Source organism: Anolis carolinensis, chromosome 3 (genome assembly GCF_035594765.1).
Source record: "Anolis carolinensis isolate JA03-04 chromosome 3, rAnoCar3.1.pri, whole genome shotgun sequence".
NCBI classification, from domain to species: Eukaryota; Metazoa; Chordata; class Lepidosauria; order Squamata; family Dactyloidae; genus Anolis; species Anolis carolinensis.
The window spans coordinates 179,654,612-179,675,931 of NC_085843.1; the positions used below are offsets into that span (position 1 = coordinate 179,654,612).

At 39.2% G+C, this 21,320-nt stretch overlaps 1 protein-coding gene across 9 annotated transcripts in view; it reads right to left on the reverse strand.

Moving 5' to 3' along the window:
• The window catches only part of zmiz1 (zinc finger MIZ-type containing 1), a 490,223-nt gene that overhangs the window by 170,813 nt on the left and 298,090 nt on the right, over positions 1-21,320 (reverse strand). For 8 of the 9 annotated variants that reach the window (XM_062977416.1, XM_062977414.1, XM_062977415.1 and 5 more), the window contains one exon: positions 11,542-11,647. In XM_062977416.1, the coding sequence (XP_062833486.1) occupies positions 11,542-11,647 (106 nt within the window). Of the gene's footprint in view, positions 1-11,541; positions 11,648-16,133; positions 16,291-21,320 lie in introns of those variants that run through there. The other variant, XM_062977419.1, reaches the window with a different exon arrangement.

Sequence of the window (21,320 nt, forward strand, 5' to 3'; positions counted from 1 at the left end):
TAAGAAGTACCATAATAGGCTACTACATAGAAAATTAATTAAAACTAATGGAGTAGAAAAGTAAGCTTCATTTTTTGAAACCAACTTTTTAGTGTGCAGTGTCATGTACCTTATCTGCCTGTTGTCCGTACAATGGGTGTCAAGGATGAATGGCCCTCCAGAAGTTGCTGGATCCCAACTCCAATCCAACCCACTTGGCTAATAATAACAACCTAATGTAAGAAGTGACACACATTCTTTTCGCATTGTTTACAATAACCCTGTATTCCCTCACCACCTCTGTATGCAGTTGGTTTAATTGCCAAACCACTTTCCCTGTCAAGAAGCTCCTTGTAATGTTTGATCACAATCTACTGTTCTGCAACTTAAAACCATTAGACCGTTTTCTATCCTCTGTGGCAACAGAGAACAGACCTGCCTTTTCTGATCTGTTATAGCCCTTGAGGTATTAAAAAAGCACAACCATGTCACCTCTTAGTCTTTTCTTCACCAGGCTCAACATGCTCAGCTCCGTTGATTTTTCCACCTATATTTTACTCTGATTCCTTCTTATTCTCACTGTCCTTCTCTGTATCCTTTTTCAAATTAGATATCCAAAACTGAAAGCTGTACTCCAGATGAGGCCTAGCTAGTACAGAATACAGGGGACTATAACTTCGCTCAATTTGGAAACTACATTTCTATTGATGCAGGCTAGCACAGCATTTCCCTTATTTTCTACACCGTCTCACTGCTGGCTCATATTCAATAATACCAAAGATTTCTTTTCCCTTCACATGTAGTCAAGGATTCCTCATGCCAAACACTTACATTTTGTGCTCTAAATGTAAAGTTTTGCATTTGCCTCTGTTGCACTTCATTTTATTAATTCCAACTCAGTTTTCTAGCTTTTCTATGTTCCAAAGTGTGAGCTACATACTGAGGACTTGCTCTCTTCAAAGTGGTCCTTACTACTTGTTTGATTAAAATATTTTGCATTTGGAATTAAACTATCATATGCAGAATTTATTATTATTATCATCATCAACAACAATAACAACAAATAAACTGGCTTTAGAGTGTTTCAATTGTTTTTATGTCATATTTATTCAAATACAGTAGAGTCTCACTTATCCAACGTTCTGGATTATCCAACGCATTTTTGTAGTCAATGTTTTCAATATATCATGATATTTTGGTGCTAAATTCGTAAATATAGTAATTACTCCATAGCATTAATGTGTAATGAACTACTTTTTCTGTCAAATTTGTTGTATAACATGATGTTTTGGTGCTTAATTTGTAAAATCATTACCTAATTTGATGTTTAATAGACTTTTTCTTAATCTCTCCTTATTATCCAACATATTCACTTATCCAAAATTCTGCCTGCCCGTTTATGTTGGATAAGTGAGACTCTACTGTATGTTGTAGAATATCCTTGGTCTGATCCAACAGTGCCCTCTTCTTATGCCCTTGAGACAATGCAAGATTAAAACAGCTTATTGTGTTTGTGTGTGTGTGTGGGGGGGGGCGGGGGGCGGGGGCGGGATAGAACAAAAGGAATAGCTCTCATTGGTTCAACAGAAGCTGGATTTCACTGTGTGATGCACTGCGCTCAGGCTACTTTGGACAGGAATATAACTCTGGAAATCTATCTGTCGTTTAATAATAACTTTTGTCACATAATTCTTCTGTTTCAAGGTCAGTAGGAGGAAACAGCCATTACAAATTTCCAACAATTTCCATCTACAAATTTTTGCAGTGAGAACATTGAATATTACAATTTGCTGAGTTATTTTCTTATGGTTGGAAGGCTACGATGTTATGACAGAAAAGTACAAATTTGATTTTGGTAAGCTCATCATGCAGGAAATCAAATATTCCACTTTGTTGTTAGACATCCAGGATTCAGGATAACATCCCCCCGGGAAGAGCCTATGTGCTGAAGCCTCTCCAAAAGGTAGTTTGATATGAATAAAAATGGGTTTTTACGCATTTTAGATTCATGAAGACTGGTATGGATAGTATTAGATCAATTGGTTCTTCTCAAAAGGCAGCAGATTGACTGTTGGAAATTCATGGTGGTGACTTGAAAGTATGTTCTATCCTTCTTTGGAAAAGATTTCCCAAGAAATTTGCCTCTTCTTAGTGTAAAATTTCGTGTAGCAGCGAAAAAAGGAAAGAAAAGGAGGCAAAGCAGTTTGTGGATATGTGAAAATACATTAAACGAGCTTGCTCATATTTCCTTGTGGAATTTAAGAGATACAATGGGCTTTTCAGCCACTGAAGTTTTATTAAAACTATTATGGTTTTTGAACACTATCCCCCCCCCCCCCCCCCCCGTTTTGAACATATATTTAGGTATACCATACATACCTATATACACAGATATCAAGTGGCTAAACCACTAAGTGGGTTAAACCACTAAGCTGTAAAACTTGCTGACCAGAAGGTTGGTGGTTTGAACCTGCAGGATGGGGGGTGAGCTCCCACTGTTAGCCCCAGCTTCTGCTAACCTAGCAGTTCAAAAATATGCAAATGTTTTGTAGATCAATAGGTACCACTTCGGTGGGAAGGTAACGGCGCTCCGTGCAGTCATGTCGGCCACATGACCTTGAAGGTGTCTACGGATAATGCCGGACCTTGGCCTTAGAAATGGAGATGAGCACCAATCCCCAGAGTTGGACTCGACTAGACTTAATGTCAAGGGGAAATCTTTACCTTTACTTATACCATACCAACTTCTACTTTCTCATACATTTCTGCTGCAGACAAATTTCCATGTATTCCCTTTCCTTCTCACCTATTTTGCCCTTCCCTTGGTTTCTGTTGAGAATTGCCACTCATGCTCCATTCTCTTGAGTACGAGAATACAGAAGAAACCATTGATGATGAATAATATTGTAGACTAATGTTTCCAAATAAGAAAAAAGCATGGGTTTCATAAATAGCAGTCATGTGCATTTTTACAAAATTCTTGTAGGCAAAAATGTGTGGGCTACATATTACAGATGTCTTGAAATACAGTAATGCTGATTTTTGAAAAAATTGAAATTAACTGTGTAAGCTTCAGTCAATGTGATGTGATCTTCCGACAGGGTGCATATCAGACAATGTACTATTAAGGAAACAAACCTCATTAATAAGAGGAAAAAAGTAGTCAAGTACAAATCCCTAAATAAACTTTAAGGGATAATTCAGGGCTGGTTATCTGGGATCTTCAAAATGTGTAACACAGTACACAGGGAGACACAGTACAAATTGCAACCTGATAAAATGGCTACTTCATACAATGTAAAAAAACAAACCTTTTTCTATCTTTAAGATGATTAGCCTGCCCATTACCTCACATTTATTTGTGTAAAAACAAAAGCTACTTATGCTAGGTGTTTTCCTAGAGAGAGAGGGAGAGGGAGAGGAAGAGAATGAACAGAATGAATGAGTTAAATGACCAAAACAAGGATACTTGTCAAAGGAGAACAGCAAGACTGCAACTCAATAGATATTGGCTTTTCATGCATTAGGACTCAATGGCTCTGACCACAATCATTTTTCCAAAGGACATTTATCCTGTTTAAAGTTAATGATAAAAATGTAATTTACTCTAGCATAGATGTTTAGGTTGCAGTAATTCTATATATAGCACAGAACGAGGCTCCAGACACAGAAGGATTCCCTCACTCGCCACAGGGAAAAGAAAGGCAACCTGAAGTCACAGAAATTAAATGTAGTATCTGACCTGAGATCTAACCTGAGATGCTTCAATTTAATTCAATCCATATCACATTTGGTATGTATCTTGAAAAAAAGTTAGGTTTTTTTTTCCTTTTAAAAAATCCATATTTTTTAAAAAATCTTGCCTTCTTGGTATACATACTCTCCCTTTTTATTATCTACAAATCTCTGTGTATTAAAGAGAGAACATGTTAACAAATTAATACACCAAAGCAAAATACAAAGCCAACAGAGATTTAGCCAATCACAGAGATGATCTCTGTGTGTGTGCTACATCTCCCAAGAGACTGAAAATAACTTAGAAAATAAACCGCGTACCCATACAAAGCAAACAAGTATCTATAAAAATGGTTAAATTCTACTAATATTATATAAGACCTTAACACAGCCAAGAGCAAGACTTATTATATGAACATGGCTTATTTGAACAATCTCTTTCTACATAGTTTACAGGTAAGATATCATATATTGGCACATCCCAATTAACAAACCCTTTGACAAACAAGCTCCTTTTCACATTTTTAAAAGCTTTGCCCCACCTCCTTTCCTCCTTACCATCTTTCTCTAGCTGGAAGTGGCTCATCTCTTATAATTTCAATGAAAAGGATGCAAGTTACAGTCAAAGAGGAAAGGTTGGCCTCCCAGATTTTCTTACATACATGTGTGTCATCTTTGTGGGTGGTACTTACTTAAGGAAAGGTGTGATGGACCAGGGTGGGCCAAAAGCTGATCCAGTTTTCCCTTTGTATTCTATTGGCAATGGAAATGTATTTCAAAAATTTTTCACTAGAAGACTAGGGGCCCTTTCAGACAGGCCCTATATTCCAGGATCTGATCCCAGGTTTTCTGCCTTAAACTGGATTATATGAGTCTTCACAGCCAGATAATCTGGGATAAACAGAAAACCTGGGTTCAGATCCTGGGAAATAGCTGTCTGGAAGAGCCCTAGGAACCCATTTTTTTTCTACCTTTTGACCTAGTAGCAATGTATTTCATTGACACTAGGTCTAAATGTAAGAAGAAATGCAGGTGCCTAGTCTTCTGGTGAAAACTCTCCCCCTAGTAATCATACACACAACACTTTATTCCAACATTACATGCAGGTTTGAGAAATCTACAGCACCCCATATACATCCGCCCTGCATCCAAAAAAGCTTATTGGATGAAAAAGGCCCTAGTAAGAGATGTACATCCTCCAAAGAAAATAGGCAGTTTCCAAAGTATATCCAAAGAAGCTGGTACTTACACTTCTAAAGTTAGAATCAGAAGGGCATGCAAAAGTGGCTCTTATGTGTCTTCAATATTAATATGGAAAGAAGCCATAAAACTCCCAGATAATTGCAATAAAGGTAAGACTATATTAAGAGGAAGGATAGGATGTTTCTAGCCCATGGGAAACATAAGATCTATTCCTCTATAAATGGCAACTTAGTGAAGTGGCGAACAATGTGAGCAATGACTTCATTTTACAGATGTTTTGAGTGCAAATCACATTTCAACCATAAGCTCGCAGGGTGGCTTTGAAGTCTCTCTTTAGACCACTGCTTCTTAACGGTGGGGCCACAAACAATTGGCAACAGTGAAAGGTTTTAGACATTCCATAAATATGTTAGCAACACTGTGCAGTGTTTTTAGTGGACTCTGCAGACAATGCTTCAGCCTTCTCCACAAAAATGAAAATCAGCCTGTTTAGCAAGCTGATTTTTACAGTAAATGTTTGATTTTATACCTATTTAATCTATATAGCTAGAGTCACATAAATTTTTTCAAGCAGAAAGGAGTGAGTGGAAAAGGTTTTAGAAACCCTGGACCAAACCACTGCTGTCCATTAACAGCAACACTAATCTGTGCTACTGAATTGTTCCAAGGACTACTAAGATTGTGCATGGGAGGTGAAATAAGCGTTCAAAACACACTATTTGACCATGATGTCTAAAGTCAGTCCTGAAATATCTTTTAAAATGCAGTTTCCTTTCACTCTACCCAAACTTCCTAATATCACATTTTTAATTAAAAAAATCTAACACTATTGGAAGCTCAGAGCCAGTGTGGTGTAGCAGTCTGAGTGTTTGTTGGACTAGACACTGGAATTTGAATGCCTGCTCAGCTATGGAAATCAAACTGGGTAAGTCACACACGCTCAGCCTCAGAAAACAGCAAAGGCAAACCCCTCTGAACAAACACTGCCAGCCTTGAGATCATCCTAAGTCAAAAATGACTTGAACATTGGATATCATTGCCTTGTGTACTGTGACACTCTTGCTTCACTACATTTTCTAAAGAAATGATGTCACAATGTCAATCAAGGTCAAATTTGATGGATGATGTATGAGCTGACCTAAAGGGAAGCATGGGAGGGCAGTTTCTACTATCAAACGTCTCATGTCAAGCCGATCTAGGTGAAGATTTGTTTGCTGCAGAACTCACAAAAGTCCTTCCGCTGCACATTCTTGCCTGGAAGCCTCCCTCCCTCCTTCTCCCCCTTGGTCTGTGCCTGCAGAGATATCGAACAATGTCTTTTCCCAACAAAGCTTTTTGTGTGAACTCATCCTCCACTCAGCTCTTTTTGTCTGGCCCCCCGTTTTCCCTCCTGCCAAGAGCAAAACAGCCTTATAGCATACCACTGAAGTATTATGTGAAATGTCTTCACATTTAGCAAGTTTATGTCTTTTCATCTCCCACCCTGATCCAAATTATTCTCTTTACTGAGACATATCCCTTGAAACAAACACATTTCTGTATGCATCACTTTTGATTGTTTAGAGATAAAGGTGGCAACTGCTCATGTTTTTTGAGTAAGTAATGCTGGAGGAAATATATCTCACTTGGGAGAGACACATGGATTTTCTATCCCTGTGCTACTGAGGAAACACAAATAAAGAATGTGAAAGTGACTTTCACTTCTGCTGTCATTACTATTGTATGACATACTCCTAATGCTGGGTCTCTAGGCATCACAAGCATAGGTACAGCCAGTGTGCAAGCTGGTAGGATTGTCCTCAGAACAACTTGCAGCATGGGGTGGATTCACACAAACTGAAAGTCAAGGTCCAAAATAAGGAACTTCTTGGGAAGAAAAGGTCTGAGCAAGCAGAAGGCAAGAAAATGGAATGGAAAGGTGGCAGACTGGAAGATTTGGAGGAAACAGGCATGATGAGAGGCAGAAAGCAATGATCAATTATAGTGGCTTCCCATCAAAAATCCACATGTGAGCTGAAGAATGTGCAGCTCTGCCAAAAACTACAAACGAACTATGGGGAGAAAGTGGTTTTGGCAAGAAAACACTATTCTCTTCCTGTGTTGCAGGCACTGCGGGCTGACATAGTCAATGCTCCTTTGATCTTTAGATAATGAAAAGGTATACTGTATTAATTGAGGGGCGCTCCCACTAAGACTATGTCTCATGGCAAAAGCAATGAACACAGCCAATCCGCCAAGGAATTGGACTGATGAAAGAGGGAAAGGCACCATGCTTCTGAAGCACAGAATCAAATAAGCCCCTGACCTCCCTGCTGTGACATAACAAGGCAAATGCTACTTACTAACAAATGTTTTGGGAGCAGATGTCATGTGTATTTATTTTTTAAATGCCTGTGGTTCATTTGTGTTCAAGGTGGAAATGTTACATCTGGCTGCCTGGCAAGAAAGAGGAGCTCACCTAGGAAGAGCTGTGGTGGCACAGCAGATAAGGGACTAAGTTTAAACAGGAAAATTAGGCTTTGGACAAGGCAGCATTCTGTCATTATCCTTTGAGCAATACCTCTGGCTTCTGTGTGCCGTATGGGGGCAATAATAACAGCATCCTACCTTAAGAGAACATTTTAAGCTTATTTAGAGATAAAATATATGGTGTCCTTTGAAGGCTCCTAAAAGTACTGCATTATTCTTACTAAGAAGGAAATGCCAGACCACATGGGGCAAAACAGATGCACCTTTATTACAGAGTTCTTATTTCAGGACTGTATTATTACATGCAGTAGAGTCTTGCTTATCCAACGTTCGCTCATCCAACATTCTGTATTAACCAGCGCAGTCTGCCTCCCACCCGAATCCACAGTTGTTTCTCTAGGCAGCAACACACAGCGGGCCAACATGCCCAACAACAACACAAGTGCAGCCACGTTCCCAAACAAGTGGCAGATTTATTGTAAAACATGACGTTTTGGTGCTTAATTTGTAAAATCATAATGCAATTTGACGTTTAAAAGGCTTTTCTTTAATCCCTCCTTATTATCCAACATTTTTGCTTATCCAATGTTCTGCCGACCCATTTATGTTGGATAAATGAGACTCTACTGTAGATCTTATTTCAAATAGTTGATCACACCACTCAACTCTCTTCCTTAGGTGTTCTAAAAAACAATTCAAATTCACCACAGGGACAACCTAAACATGGATTTAAAGACCATGTTAACAGCAAATATGGCCTCACAAAGAAAATACCAGGGAGCTAGAAAGGGCTCTAAATTGTGAAGGTCCACACACCTGAGATAAAACCTTCTCTACCATAGCACTCATATGTGTAAGACCCTCTCACATTGAGACACTGAGAAACAATAACATATTCTTTCTTTTACAATATATGTGTCTGAAGTCAAAACCCTACCCGTGTAAGTACTGAAATGAGGAATTCCAAGTAAATCGTTTACTGCAACGTATCTAGAATTCAAACATATATACACATTGCCTTCTAAGTGGGTATAACATGTTGTTGCTTATGCTGGAAGCTGCCATTGAATCATCTGCAACAAAAGAAATGTCATAACAACAACAAAACCCACTAATAATTATACCAAGAAATGCATCAGTCAACAATAATATTTATTTAGTCTGGATATTTCCAGTGTGCTTTCCATTTACGTAATCGTTAAGCCAACAGGAAATTGAAAGTTACCTGGGAAGGCCAAGAACTTGAACACTGTTTCCACCCTAAATATCTCGGCATCACCTTAGAACGAATGCTAACACATTTAGGAAGCATTGTGTGAACACCAAGCATAAAGTAACTGCACGGAATAACATCCTGCGGAAACTTACTAATAGTGCATGTGGTGCAGACCCAAAATTAATAAGGACATCAGCCCTGGCCTTGTCTTACTCAACTGCTGAGTATGCCTGTCCCTGTCTGGCATAAATCTGCCCATGCAAAGCAGGTGAATATAGCACTGAATGAGACATGGAGAATAATTACAGGATGTCTTAAAGCTACATCTGTTGATAGACTCTATAAGCTAGCTGGCACTGCCCCTCCTGATGTGCGACAGGAAGTTGCTGCTAACTGTGAGAGAAATAAGGTTGAACACTGTGAAAGCCATCCATTGTATGGCTATCAGCCTCCTCCCAGTAGACTTAAATCAAGGAAAAGTTTTATGAGAACCACCACTCCTCTAAATGTTCCTCCAGCAGCAGCAAAAATATCCCTGTGGGCAGCAAAATCAAGCAATTCCAACTGGATGCCTCCCTTGAGGGTCTGCCTCCAGGGACAAAGGAAGAATGGGCAACTTGGATGTCCCTGAACAGACTCAGAAGCAGAGTTGGCAGATCAAAAGACAACCTGGCAAAATGGCACTACCTAGAAGAATCCTCCACCTTGTATGACTGTGGAGCAGAACAATCAACTCAGCGTCTGTATGCTTGCCCACAAAGCTACAGACAATGCAGTCGCTGTCACCTGTTTTTGGTCTACAACTATTTAGCAGCTTGTGCTCCCTTTATTTTATCAGTTTTAAACTTATCTATCTATGCAATGCTTTTGACACGAAATAAAAAAGATGCTCTTTTAACTTTTTTAAAAAGCCTATACTTGAGCATCATGTGTGAAGTGTTTCTAACACCAAGCTGGTAAAACAAATATATGACTGCAAATAGGATTAAAAACTTGAAACAAATAGAGGGTTGTAAATGAGAGCTTATTCGTTTAAAAAGAACATAGCAAACCTTCAAAAACCATTTCACTGAGCAGATGTTTAGAGATGTGAACCCAATGGAGAGTTCATCAGATTCCTGCTTTGCTTTACAAAATTCAAAATATTGCAAAAAGAGGAAAAGGGAATGCATACAGAAAGCTATGCAAAAGCACAACAGTATGCCAGTAACAACCACAACTGTTTTTAATAAAAAAAAAACCTGCATGTTCACGTCACAACAAATACTTAAGCTCCACTTCAGAAATAAATAGCCCAAATCCAGTTGCTAGTCCCAGGGAAAGAAGACCCGTGGACTCACTTGGATTGACTCAACAAATGATTCATTGGGGCACCTCTACTGGGGACTAAGAACTGGATAGGAACAATGTACTGTGTTCCCTCACTTATAGTGGGGGTTAGGTTCCAGGACCACCCGCAATAAGTGAAAATCCGCGAAGCAGGGACGCTATATATTTATACATTATTTTAGTAGTTATACACTATTTTGTCTTTATCAATCAATCGTGTGTTGATAAATCTCCTTCTTCTCCTCCCGCTGTCGTTTGAGCTCCTTTTCTATTCCTTTGGCTTCTCCTTCCTCCCTTCCTTAGGCTATAAATTGTAATTTTTTATGATTAATAATATTCTTTTAGAGTTTATTGAAAAACCGCAAAACAGTGAATCCAAAAAAGTGAACTGTGAAGTAGTGAGGGAACACTGTAAACATATCTCGCCCCTTACAATCTCAAATTCAGAATTTAGTATTTAATTTTTTAAAGTTAGTCATTACTCCTCATGTTTTCTTTCTCAAAGTGTTGCTTATTAGCTGTACTAGTTACCCGGTTTTACAGCCATGCCACATTAATTTATAATGAGTTTTAAAAATCCTCAATAACAATGCTTTTATAGCAGCCATAATCAATGTTTTAAAGTAACACACAAATGTGACTTGTTGTGCAAATATACATTTTGGAAACAAGCATTTGCCAGCAAAATTAGTATTTCTGCCCAGAGATTACCTTTATGAAGGGATTTTTTTTCTGGATAGCAGAAATTTGCACAATTAAAAGCTTTGTTGACAGTTTTCCCATAGAATCGTCTCCATTTATACTGTAATTGCCTCTTCAAGAGGATGGAACCTGTCATGTCAATGCCAAAGATACACCCAACTTCCCACATATCTATACTCCACATGTGTGAGACTGTCATTCATAAAAAGAAATAGACTGTTTCCCCACACAAATCCATGATATTGTTTTTTTTTTTTTCGTGTCAGGAGCAACCGGAGTTGCTTCTGGAGTGAGAGAATTGGCCGTCTGCAAGGACGTTGCCCAGGGGACGCCCGGATGTTTTGATGTTTTTTACCATCCTTTTTGGGAGGCTTCTCTCATGTCCCATGATATTGTATTTCATGTATGCTATGTGAAACGGGCCTAACTGTACATCAGATTCCTCATTTATAAGCATAGAATATAGGCAATACAAAACAAAAGTTATTGTTTCAGATCACTTCAGCAATTGGCTTAATTGGTCCTCACAATACCCATCTGCTGGCTAGGTGAGTTTTATCACAAATCCTTTGGGCCTATTTTAAACCAACTGCAGACAGTTTTTTTATATAATAAAAAAGTCTTTGAGAGTAGAAAGTCACAGAAAGGCTGTTCTTCTGGGATTCATCTTACTGTAGTGGAAACATCAATGAAATCTCTACCTGGGTGGTGCATATACCCACCTATCCCTTCCATTTCCCTTGATACCACTTCTATGAATTGCTGCCATGGAGAAGCCTGGGGAGGAGTGCGGACATAGATGACAGAACTCTAACCAATTCTGACAGAAGAGCAAAGAACATGACAAAGTGTGTCACAATTCTCCCCAGCCAGAGGCCAATTTGAGAAAGAAAACCAGCTTTTCCTACCAGCGGATTTTGGTGTGAACTTGTCCCTGTTGGCTGCACAAACCGCCAGCAGCCTGTATCCAAGGTCCAGGTCAAAGCCCTGCTGTGCCGCCACTCTGCTAACAACCTGAGAAAAAGAAAGAAAGGTCATCATTCGCTGAAAGTCAACTGCACAATCAACACTTGCCTCTCCAGCATCTATGTGGTGACAGATAACACAAAATATGTTCTTCATACTTGATAATGACTGTGATTCATAAAGAACTTTTTATTATTTAGTATGTGCATTCATGCCCATCTCATTTTGCTCCAACAACCATGTAAAGCAGGACACAGTCCTTCCCATTTGCAGAGTAAGGAGCCAAACTGTGAAGGAGAATGATTTGGCATAGCATCAACATTATTGACTAGGGCAGTGGTTCTCAACCTATGGGTTCCCAGATGTTTAGGCCTTCAACGCCCAGAAATCAGCTGGTAAACTGACTGGGATATCTGGGAGTTGTAGTTCAAAATACCTCGGGACCCAAAGGTTGAGAACCACTGGGCTACGGCTTAGCATGCTCAAGTCCTTCACTATCCATCCAATGGAAGATGTTGTCTCCCACAGCTTCTTTAGCAGAATACAAATTACTAAATTTTAAAGCTACTGGAGATAGCTATTGTATATATTACTGCACTTGAAATTGTGCTTAGGTTCTTAACTATCCAGCCATTTCAAAGAGCAGTTTACACATGCATTTTTCTATGCAAGGGACAGACAGACAAGCAGAGTGTTTAGGTGGATTGGAGGTAAAAATAACAGCACTGTGCCAGGTCATATGCCACTTTCTCTCCAAAGATTATGGGGCAATTAGAAAATTGGAGAGGAGCTCTCTGATACTGGGCAGAGATTTTCTTGTAATAATAATAATAATAATAATAATAATAATAATAATAATAATAATAATTTATTTATATTTATTGAAAACATGATGGAGCACTGGAAAACTGAACTGTTTGTTGGAAATGAAAGCTATGGACTTGTCAACATCATAAGAGGAATTTTCCAGGGAGACTCATTGTCCCCTCTGCTTTTCATTATTGCCATGATCCCTCTGTCAACAATCTTACAAAAAACAAATCTCGGCTATCAAACATCTAAGAAATCTCACAAAATTTCGCATCTGATGTACATGGATGACCTGAAGCTGTATGGAAAAATGGAAACTGAAATCCAGTCTCTGACTAACACTGTCCGAATTTTTAGCACTGATATCAGCATGGAGTTTGGCTTGGACAAATGTTCGACAGTGGCACTGAAGAAGGGAAAAATCATTGAAAGTAAGGGCATAAATATGCCTAATAGCCAAACCATCAAGTGTCACCAGCCAGAGGCCTATAAATATCTGGGCATATTACAGCTGGACAACATCAAGCATGAACATGTGAAGACTGTGGTCAGTAAAGAATACACACAAAGGGTCAGAAAAATTTTCAAAAGCAAGCTCAATGGAGGCAACACCATCAAGGCCATAAACACCTGGGCCATACCTGTCATAAGATATACTGCTGGCATCATAAATTGGACACAGATGGAACTGGACAATTTGGACAGAAAAACAAGAAAACTCATGACCATTCATCATTCACTGCACCCCCGCAGTGATGTTGACCGGCTATATCTGCCTAGAAGATCAGGGGGCAGAGGACTCTTACAAGTAAAACAAACAGTCAAAGAAGAAGAACATGCCCTGGCAGAATATGTAAAGCAAAGTGAAGAACCTGCTTTGATTGAAGTCAAAAATCAGAAACTCCTCAAAGCACAGCAGACAAAAAATCAGTACAAGAAAACCGCACTACAAACTAGAGCTGACAGCTGGCACAACAAAACATTGCATGGAAAGTTCCTTGACAAAATTGAAGGAAAAGCTGATAAGGCCTGGCTCTGGCTCACAAATGGCACACTGAAGAAGGAGACAGAAGGCCTGATCCTTGCAGCTCAGGAGCAAGCCATCAGAACAAATGCAATTAAGGCCAAGATCGAAAAATCAGCTGATGACCCAAAATGTAGACTGTGCAAGGAAACCGATGAAACCATTGATCATATCCTCAGCTGCTGTAAGAAAATCATGCAGACGGACTACAAACAGAGGCACAACTATGTGGCCCAAATGATTCATTGGAACTTATGCCTCAAGTACCACCTGCCAGCAGTAAAGAACTGGTGGGATCACAAACCTGCAAAAGTATTGGAAAATGAGCACGCAAAGATACTGTGGGACTTCCGAATCCAGACTGACAAAGTTCTGCCACACAACACACCAGACATCACAGTTGTGGAAAAAAAAAGGTTTGGATCATTGATGTTGCCATCCCAGGTGACAGTCGCATTGACGAAAAACAACAGGAAAAACTCAGCCGCTATCAGGACCTCAAGATTGAACTTCAAAGACTCTGGCAGAAACCAGTGCAGGTGGTCTCGGTGATGATCGGTACATTGGGTGCCGTGCCAAAAGATCTCAGCCGGCATTTGGAAACAATAGACATTGACAAAATCACGATCTGCCAACTGCAAAAGGCCACCCTACTGGGATCTGCATGCATCATCCGAAAATACATCACACAGTCCTAGACACTTAGGAAGTGTTCGACTTGTGATTTTGTGATACGAAATCCAGTATATCTATCTTGTTTGCTGTGTCATAAATAATAATAATAATAATAATAATAATAATAATAATAATACTTTATTTATATACCAATCTATCTCCCCAAGAGGACTCAGGGCGGTTTCCAACATAAGGCAAAACATTCAATTGCCAAAAGGAGACCATACAACAAGGTTAAACATCACAAAATAAAAACATACAATCATGCTAAAACAACCACAAAAATTAAAACCCAGTTTCAATCTCCTCCATCAGATGGTTCAAAATACCAATGGCCAGAGTTTCAGAATGGACATGGCCAACTATGAAGGGCTAGGCAAAGGCTAGTGTGACAGAGTATCATTGGGCTGGGAATGTGGATAAAATGCACATTCTAAGGTCCTATTTTCCTGTACAAATAACTTCAAGCATTGATATGGAATTATCTATAAAGACAGATTTGTGATTCAGGAGCTCTAAAATAAAATACATTTGTTAAAAGGAGGGAATATATTTGAATGAATTCTACTTCACGGTACAACCTTTGGGTAGCCTTTGGTATGCCTATTCTCCACTTACAGCTATGATTAGACCTCAATTAATGCACATTACCCATAGACTATATCACATCTCTATTATATCTATGTTATGCAAAAGATTAACAATAAGACATTTTCTATTGAGTGGCATATTTCTTTCATTAATTTAGCACTAACTCTTGTTTTCATTTGAGAATACAACTCAAGAATTAAATAGGAGGGATGGTTAGTCACCTCTGCTTAAATAAAAAAAAATCTTGATGAAATTAAAAGAGTGTTCATTATAATGCAATTATCTGTGTCCAACACTAGCTAGTCATAAACAATGATACAAAACAAAAAGGGAAACAAAGATATGCGATAACCTATAAATGCTAATGAAATTTCCTATTTGGTGTTAGCAAGTCAGCACAATTGCTTGGCTCTTATTAATCCAAACTGCCCTCCAGTATCCACTTTTCCTAATTAACAACAAAGCCTCACATGAATGATACTGAGATGGACTGATGGATAATTTGTTGCAATTTAAAAATTAAAAGCTAAACAATTTCAGGGGAAATTGATGTTGAGAAGTAATTCCAATATCACATGAATACTCCCCCATTTCAACTATCAAGAGATGCACATCTGCCATTATAGTGTTTATATTGTGTGCTTATTCAGCAAACAACAGTATTTAAGGAACCACAACACTATTTTTTGCTTCATCTGATTAGATTTTAGAAGATCTGGCAATCTTAAACATCCAAGTGGGAGCAAGACAAGAGGAACAATACCACTTTGAGCCACTATGTTAGCTATGACTATTCTTTGATTGGGATACATTGGCCAGGTATTGGTAGCTTCAGGACTGATCTGAAAGCTGTCCTTGGTGCTGAATGCTTCCACTAAGAGTAGGAAGACCTACCAAAAGTATTTAATACATCTCCAGAAGAAACAGCACTGTTTATTTTTTACCAGGCCAGTTTTGTTGCTAGTTTATGAACCTCTAAACAACTTAGGGCCTAAGGGTAACTGAGTGACAGCTTCTCCCTTACAGACTCATTTTGTCTTAAAAGTCTCTTGATCTTCCTCCTCCTGGTAGTATCACATGCATCTAAAGTTTAGCTTTGCTTTGTTTCATTGTAATGTTGTTTTATATTCTGCTGTTTTTAAATTGTTTGTTTAGACTGTTATTGTTTATCATGTTTTCAAATGTATTTTTAGATGGTTAATGTAGTTGTTTACTGGGCATGGTCCCGCTTGTAAGCCGCCCTGAGTCCCTTCAGAGATATGATGGTGGGATATAAAAATAAAATTATTATTATTATTATTATTATTATTATTATTATTATTATTATTATTATTAATTCCAAGTCATTCCAAGAATGACAAAGCACCCCACACTTTGAGAAATACTACTCATATTAGATAAATGTTATTTTTTAGGAACCGATGGAAGACATACCTGTCTGCTCCTAGATTTGGAACTACCTGCCAAGAGAAGCAAGGCTGCTCAACTCATTGCTGTCTTTCTCTCAGGCAGGCCTTTGGCTGCTGATGGACTATTGGTGAAGGAAATTCACAATCTGTAACTTAGCAGCTGTATTCTGTGTGAATTGCAGTTCCTAGCCTTCAAAGACTGTGTTGTGTAATAACAGTCAACATTAGATGTTACCAAGGCATCAGTTAACTGTGCTTCTTACACTATGATGTCATAATGATGAAAGGCAGGCAAGCAGCAGAAGTCTTCATCCATGAGGCAATGAGCTTTGTTCTGAGGTTTCCAAGAAACTTATCACTCACTGAGATCTACATATAATTGCAAACAGATTTCCCCGAAAGACAGATGCCCATCAATACTAAAATTCCTCTGCAATGCCTAGTGAAATGCTATTTTGTAGGATGCCTTGTCAATACATGCAAAGTTGACAGAGCCGACCATGTGCCCTGAATGAACCAAGCAACCATAGCATATCTGTATCTTTTCCATGACAAATGAGCCAATGTGGAGAGTTTTCCCTGATGATAGAAAATCTGAATATTCTTCATCTAACACAGCAAGGTGGCTGAAATATAATCCCATCAGTAAAAAATAATTGCTGGAAAAAACAAACTAACAGCTCTCTTTCAATTTCACTGAATTGTCAACAGTTCTTGAGAAATGACCTGTTGCTGTGCACTGAAGTCACTGAATCTAGGAGGCACAATATCTTCTCGCACTAATCACAATAAATGAGAGAACTCATTACAGCTCTTTCATATTATTTAAATGCTGTTTCACCTTCTCATAATCAATGTTTCAAATTTTAAAACTGTGTGGGGAAAAAGGCTTTGATCTCCAAGAGGCCTTCAAATCAAATATGTTTATGTAAAGAAAATGCTTTGTTCTTCTGATAAGTGTTTTTTTTTTAACAATATCTTCCACATTTCTGAAATGATACAGGCCCCAAACCACTCAGTAGCTGAATAGGTATTTTCTCAGTAACAAAACAAAAACTGTGTGTTGAATTAATGGAACACAAATGACTGAACCTTGACTTACAATTGTAATAACTTATCTAGGGGTACAAAAGAGTGGAATCAGTGAAAGGGGAGGGGTATTTATAAATTTATAAACTAAAACCTAACACAGTATTGCAATAGATTTCGATTTGTATAGTAATTTACAGGGCATTCTGGCTTCCACTTAATTTGTGCAGCAGTCAAAATCTAGAAATTATTTCCAGACAAAGAACACACCATACTGTATTTCATTGCATAGTAGATGTCATTGCATAATAGTTGCATCCTTCCCAGGGTGTTTGTGCCACACCCTGTGCTTATCATGGATTGTAATAATATCTTGTTATAGTTACACCCCACTTTTGGGGAAGGCAAAACTGGTATTTTTCTCTTCTCTGCATAACAGTTGCACCCTTAGTACAAGTGAATTAAGGATGTGACTGCCCTTTTGCTGCAGTGGGACTTGACTTGGCATCAAACTCACCTACCCACTTTCCTTTTGGAGCGGGCGAAGTATCACTCGGCTGCACTATCAAAGGGACGATTACATGATAATAGCTGCCACTGGATAATAGTTGCAGCCCCTTCTCCCAAGGGGAAAAAGTGTGACTATTATGCAATGAAACATGGTAGCTATCTCATGCAGTAGGCTTCTGTTCAATTCATCACATAAGCTAAAACTACCCTCATGGAATCTAACTTGTAGTCTATGTTACACATCATTCTACATCTATTAATTGTTACGCTTTCATATGACACAGAGACTGTACCAGAGAAATCATGATTTCCTCTTGAAGGGATTAAGACTATCGATGGAAAGGCTCAAGCTTGTCCCTGACAATCTTAATCCTCCATCCAAGTTTTGGACATACTTTAGTCATCAATCTGCCCCTGCCCCATTTCTATTTTCCTAACAGAATGTTTTCAATCATCTTTTCTTTCTAGTTTTAAGGCAGCTTTCTGACCTTATTCATCTCTCTGTGAGCTCATCTCATGACGAAATTTCAGTTATAAGGAGGAGACTGTGATTATGATTTTGCCTACATATGCATCACCCTCACTTCCAAAAGAGAGCATTGGTGTGTAAGGAGCTGTACAGCGAATTCCTCCTGCCTGGAACATCTGATACCTCAACAGCCATAAAGGGGAGATAAAATGAGCAAGAGCTCCCATTGTTTGATGTCAGTAAAAGTTTGAAAGAGGTGGACCAAGACAGTGACTCATGGTTTTTTTTAAGCCATTGTTTACCACTTCTTTAGTTACTGTTTTGGAGACATTCATGCACATTGTGGTGTACTGTTTTGCACTAGCTAGTAAATCTGAGGAATGAGGGATAATTTCTTGCACTATGTGTAAAAGCTCTCTTAAGAGTTTGTTACACTTGAGGCCTATGACTTTTAATATGAAGAGATTAATTAGCAATATCTGTAAGGATCAAAACAACAGGTTGTTGATTTTTGGTCTAAGCAAAGAAGGGAGGACAATACTGCTAGGTGTGCCAACAAGAGTCAGGATCACAAAAATCATGCCACCGTCAATGAATCTGTAGAGTGGGAAGTAGAGGTGTGCAGTTTGGCCAAAAGGCATGCTGTTTTGGGGTCCATTGTCGGCTGACCCCTCATTCTCTTTACTGGGAAGTTACACTAAAATGATTAAGGGTCTGGAGAGCAAGCCCTATGAGGAGCGGCTTAAAGAGCTGGGCATGTTTAGCCTGCAGAAGAGAAGGCTGAGAGGAGACATGATAGCCATGTACAAATATGTGAGGGGAAGTCATAGGGAGGAGGGAGCAAGCTTGTTTGCTGCTGCCCTGCAGACTAGGACATGGAACAATGGCTTCAAACTACAGGAAAGGAGATTCCACCTGAACATCAGGAAGAACTTCCTCACTGTGAGGGCTGTTCGACAGTGGAATTCTCTCCCCCGGACTGTGGTGGAGGCTCCTTCTTTGGAGGCTTTTAAGCAAAGGCTGGATGGTCATCTGTCGGGGGTGCTTTGAATGCGATTTCCTGCTTCTTAGCGGGGGGTTGGACTGGATGGCCCATGAGGTCTCTTCCAACTCTACTATTCTATGATTCTATGATTCTATGAGAGATTGGCCCATTGGCTACAATGGGAAATTTAAAAGGCTCAATCCTCAGCCATTTTAAGGCCTATCTGCACGAAACCCACCTCAGATTTAGACTCCATTTACAATTGCAGGCCTGCCAAGTTTCAGAACAATTCACCAATCTATAATTTTTAAAATTATTTTTAAGTTTTAACCATAATATTTTTTATAATAAGACAACCCGCAAGAGAGGGTTTTGGGAATTGTAGTCACTGGTTGTGTCCATTCTCAGCCAATCAGAGCATGGACATCACCAGGCTTTTTATTGTGTGAGAAACACACAGAGAGAAAAACTTCAATTCCCATCATGCTCTGGGAGGAACTCAGATACTATTCAATGCCCGCCCCATGAAAGTGCTGTTGGGAAAGTGAGTTCTCACTGGCTCTTTCTGGAGAAGGAGCCTAGTAAACTCCAAAAAGAAATTGACGCTGCTGCTGGGGAAGGAGAAAAGACGCACATATCCTGCCTCAAGCATATTGGAGACTTATCTCTACCCTCCAGTACTAACTAAAAAAATCTGGCTCTCTTGATCCATTTTGCTGGGCTTTTTGTCTCCCTCTTCCTCATTCTGTTTTCAGGGATTATATGAAACAGCCCACCGGAACATACAAATCATTTTCATTCAGACTGATTCAGGCCCAAGTCTAGGAGCCTTCAGTGGCCTAGGGGATAAAAGCCTCATGACTTGAAGGTTGGGTTGCTGACCAGAAGGCTGCCAGGTTCTAATCCCACCTGGGGAGAGCACGGATGAGCTCCCTCTATCAGCTCCAGCTCCATGCGGGGACATGAGAGAAGCCTCCCACAAGGATGGTAAAACATCCCCTGGGCAACGTCCTTGCAGACAGCCAATTCTCTCACTCCAGAAGCAACTCCCGTTGCTCCTGACATGAAAAAAAAGGCCCAAGTCTAATGGGAAGACTTATGTAAGTATAGCAGGAGAAAAGAGGTATGGGCAGAACTACTTGGGTCCAAGAGATTTACTGAGCCTAACAGACAGATAGGAACTCCTCAGAGTGAGTTAAAACTCCGTTCCTAAATGGCTTATCATTCAAAACCTCCATTTAGTACTTATCCCAACAGAAGAAAACAGTAGGCTGCAAATGGAGATGTCTCTGATTTTTATATGACGTTGTGATAGCAGGAAATCACATCAAGCAATCAACCATCTATTGCCCCCTCACTGTGGAAGAAAAACAAACATCTCTTTCCCTTTGCAACCTGCCAGGGTCCATTTCTTTGTTTTGGCTGAAAATTACAAAAGGATCACTTGCGATGATTTGCTCTGCATCCTTTGCCACATGTTCATGTTGCTAGGATAATTTCTCTCTTAACCTAGCTCTCTGGCTAATCAAAAGATTCATAACTGCTCATTACAAAGCCCTGCTTTGAATTCTGGTTGCACGTCTCCAGAAATCCTTTAACTGGCAGAAAGTGACAAGTGCAGGCCCCCCCTGCTGGCATTGGAATGAATTTCCCCGCATTCAACTCTGCTGCTTCTCAGTCACTGAAACATGTTAACTGGCTGCTAACTCAAACTGTGCTGAGGAATCTGCTGGTATTTGAACCTTTCCAAATATTTATTTATATCCATTTTCTACAATGTCTGCACTCAAAGCAGCACAGAATTATACATACTTATCAAAAGAACAAGAGAGTCAAATCACACAGCAAAATTAAAAATAACAGTCTATACTAGAATTATGTAAAAATGGCCAAGGAATTAAAATGGGGCAGACTGGCCATTTCATAGTTTCTCTTGGTAATACATATAGAGATTAATGATGACCCAGTAACAAGGCAAGAACATTTCCTAAGGAAATGAAAAAGAGAGAATAATTCAGTAACCAGACGGAGAAGATAGCTAGAGTGTTAAAGACTGAATAAGGATGCTTTTCAAGCAGAAATGGGGCTTAAGTTGCATACATTTTGTTTTAAATGAGTTTTCAAAGGATGGGTCCTGGATATGACCTCATTCTGAATCCTCAGATACAAAGTTTTAAAGAATCCCTTTGACTCTTCACTGCATGCTTTCTTTAGCAAGA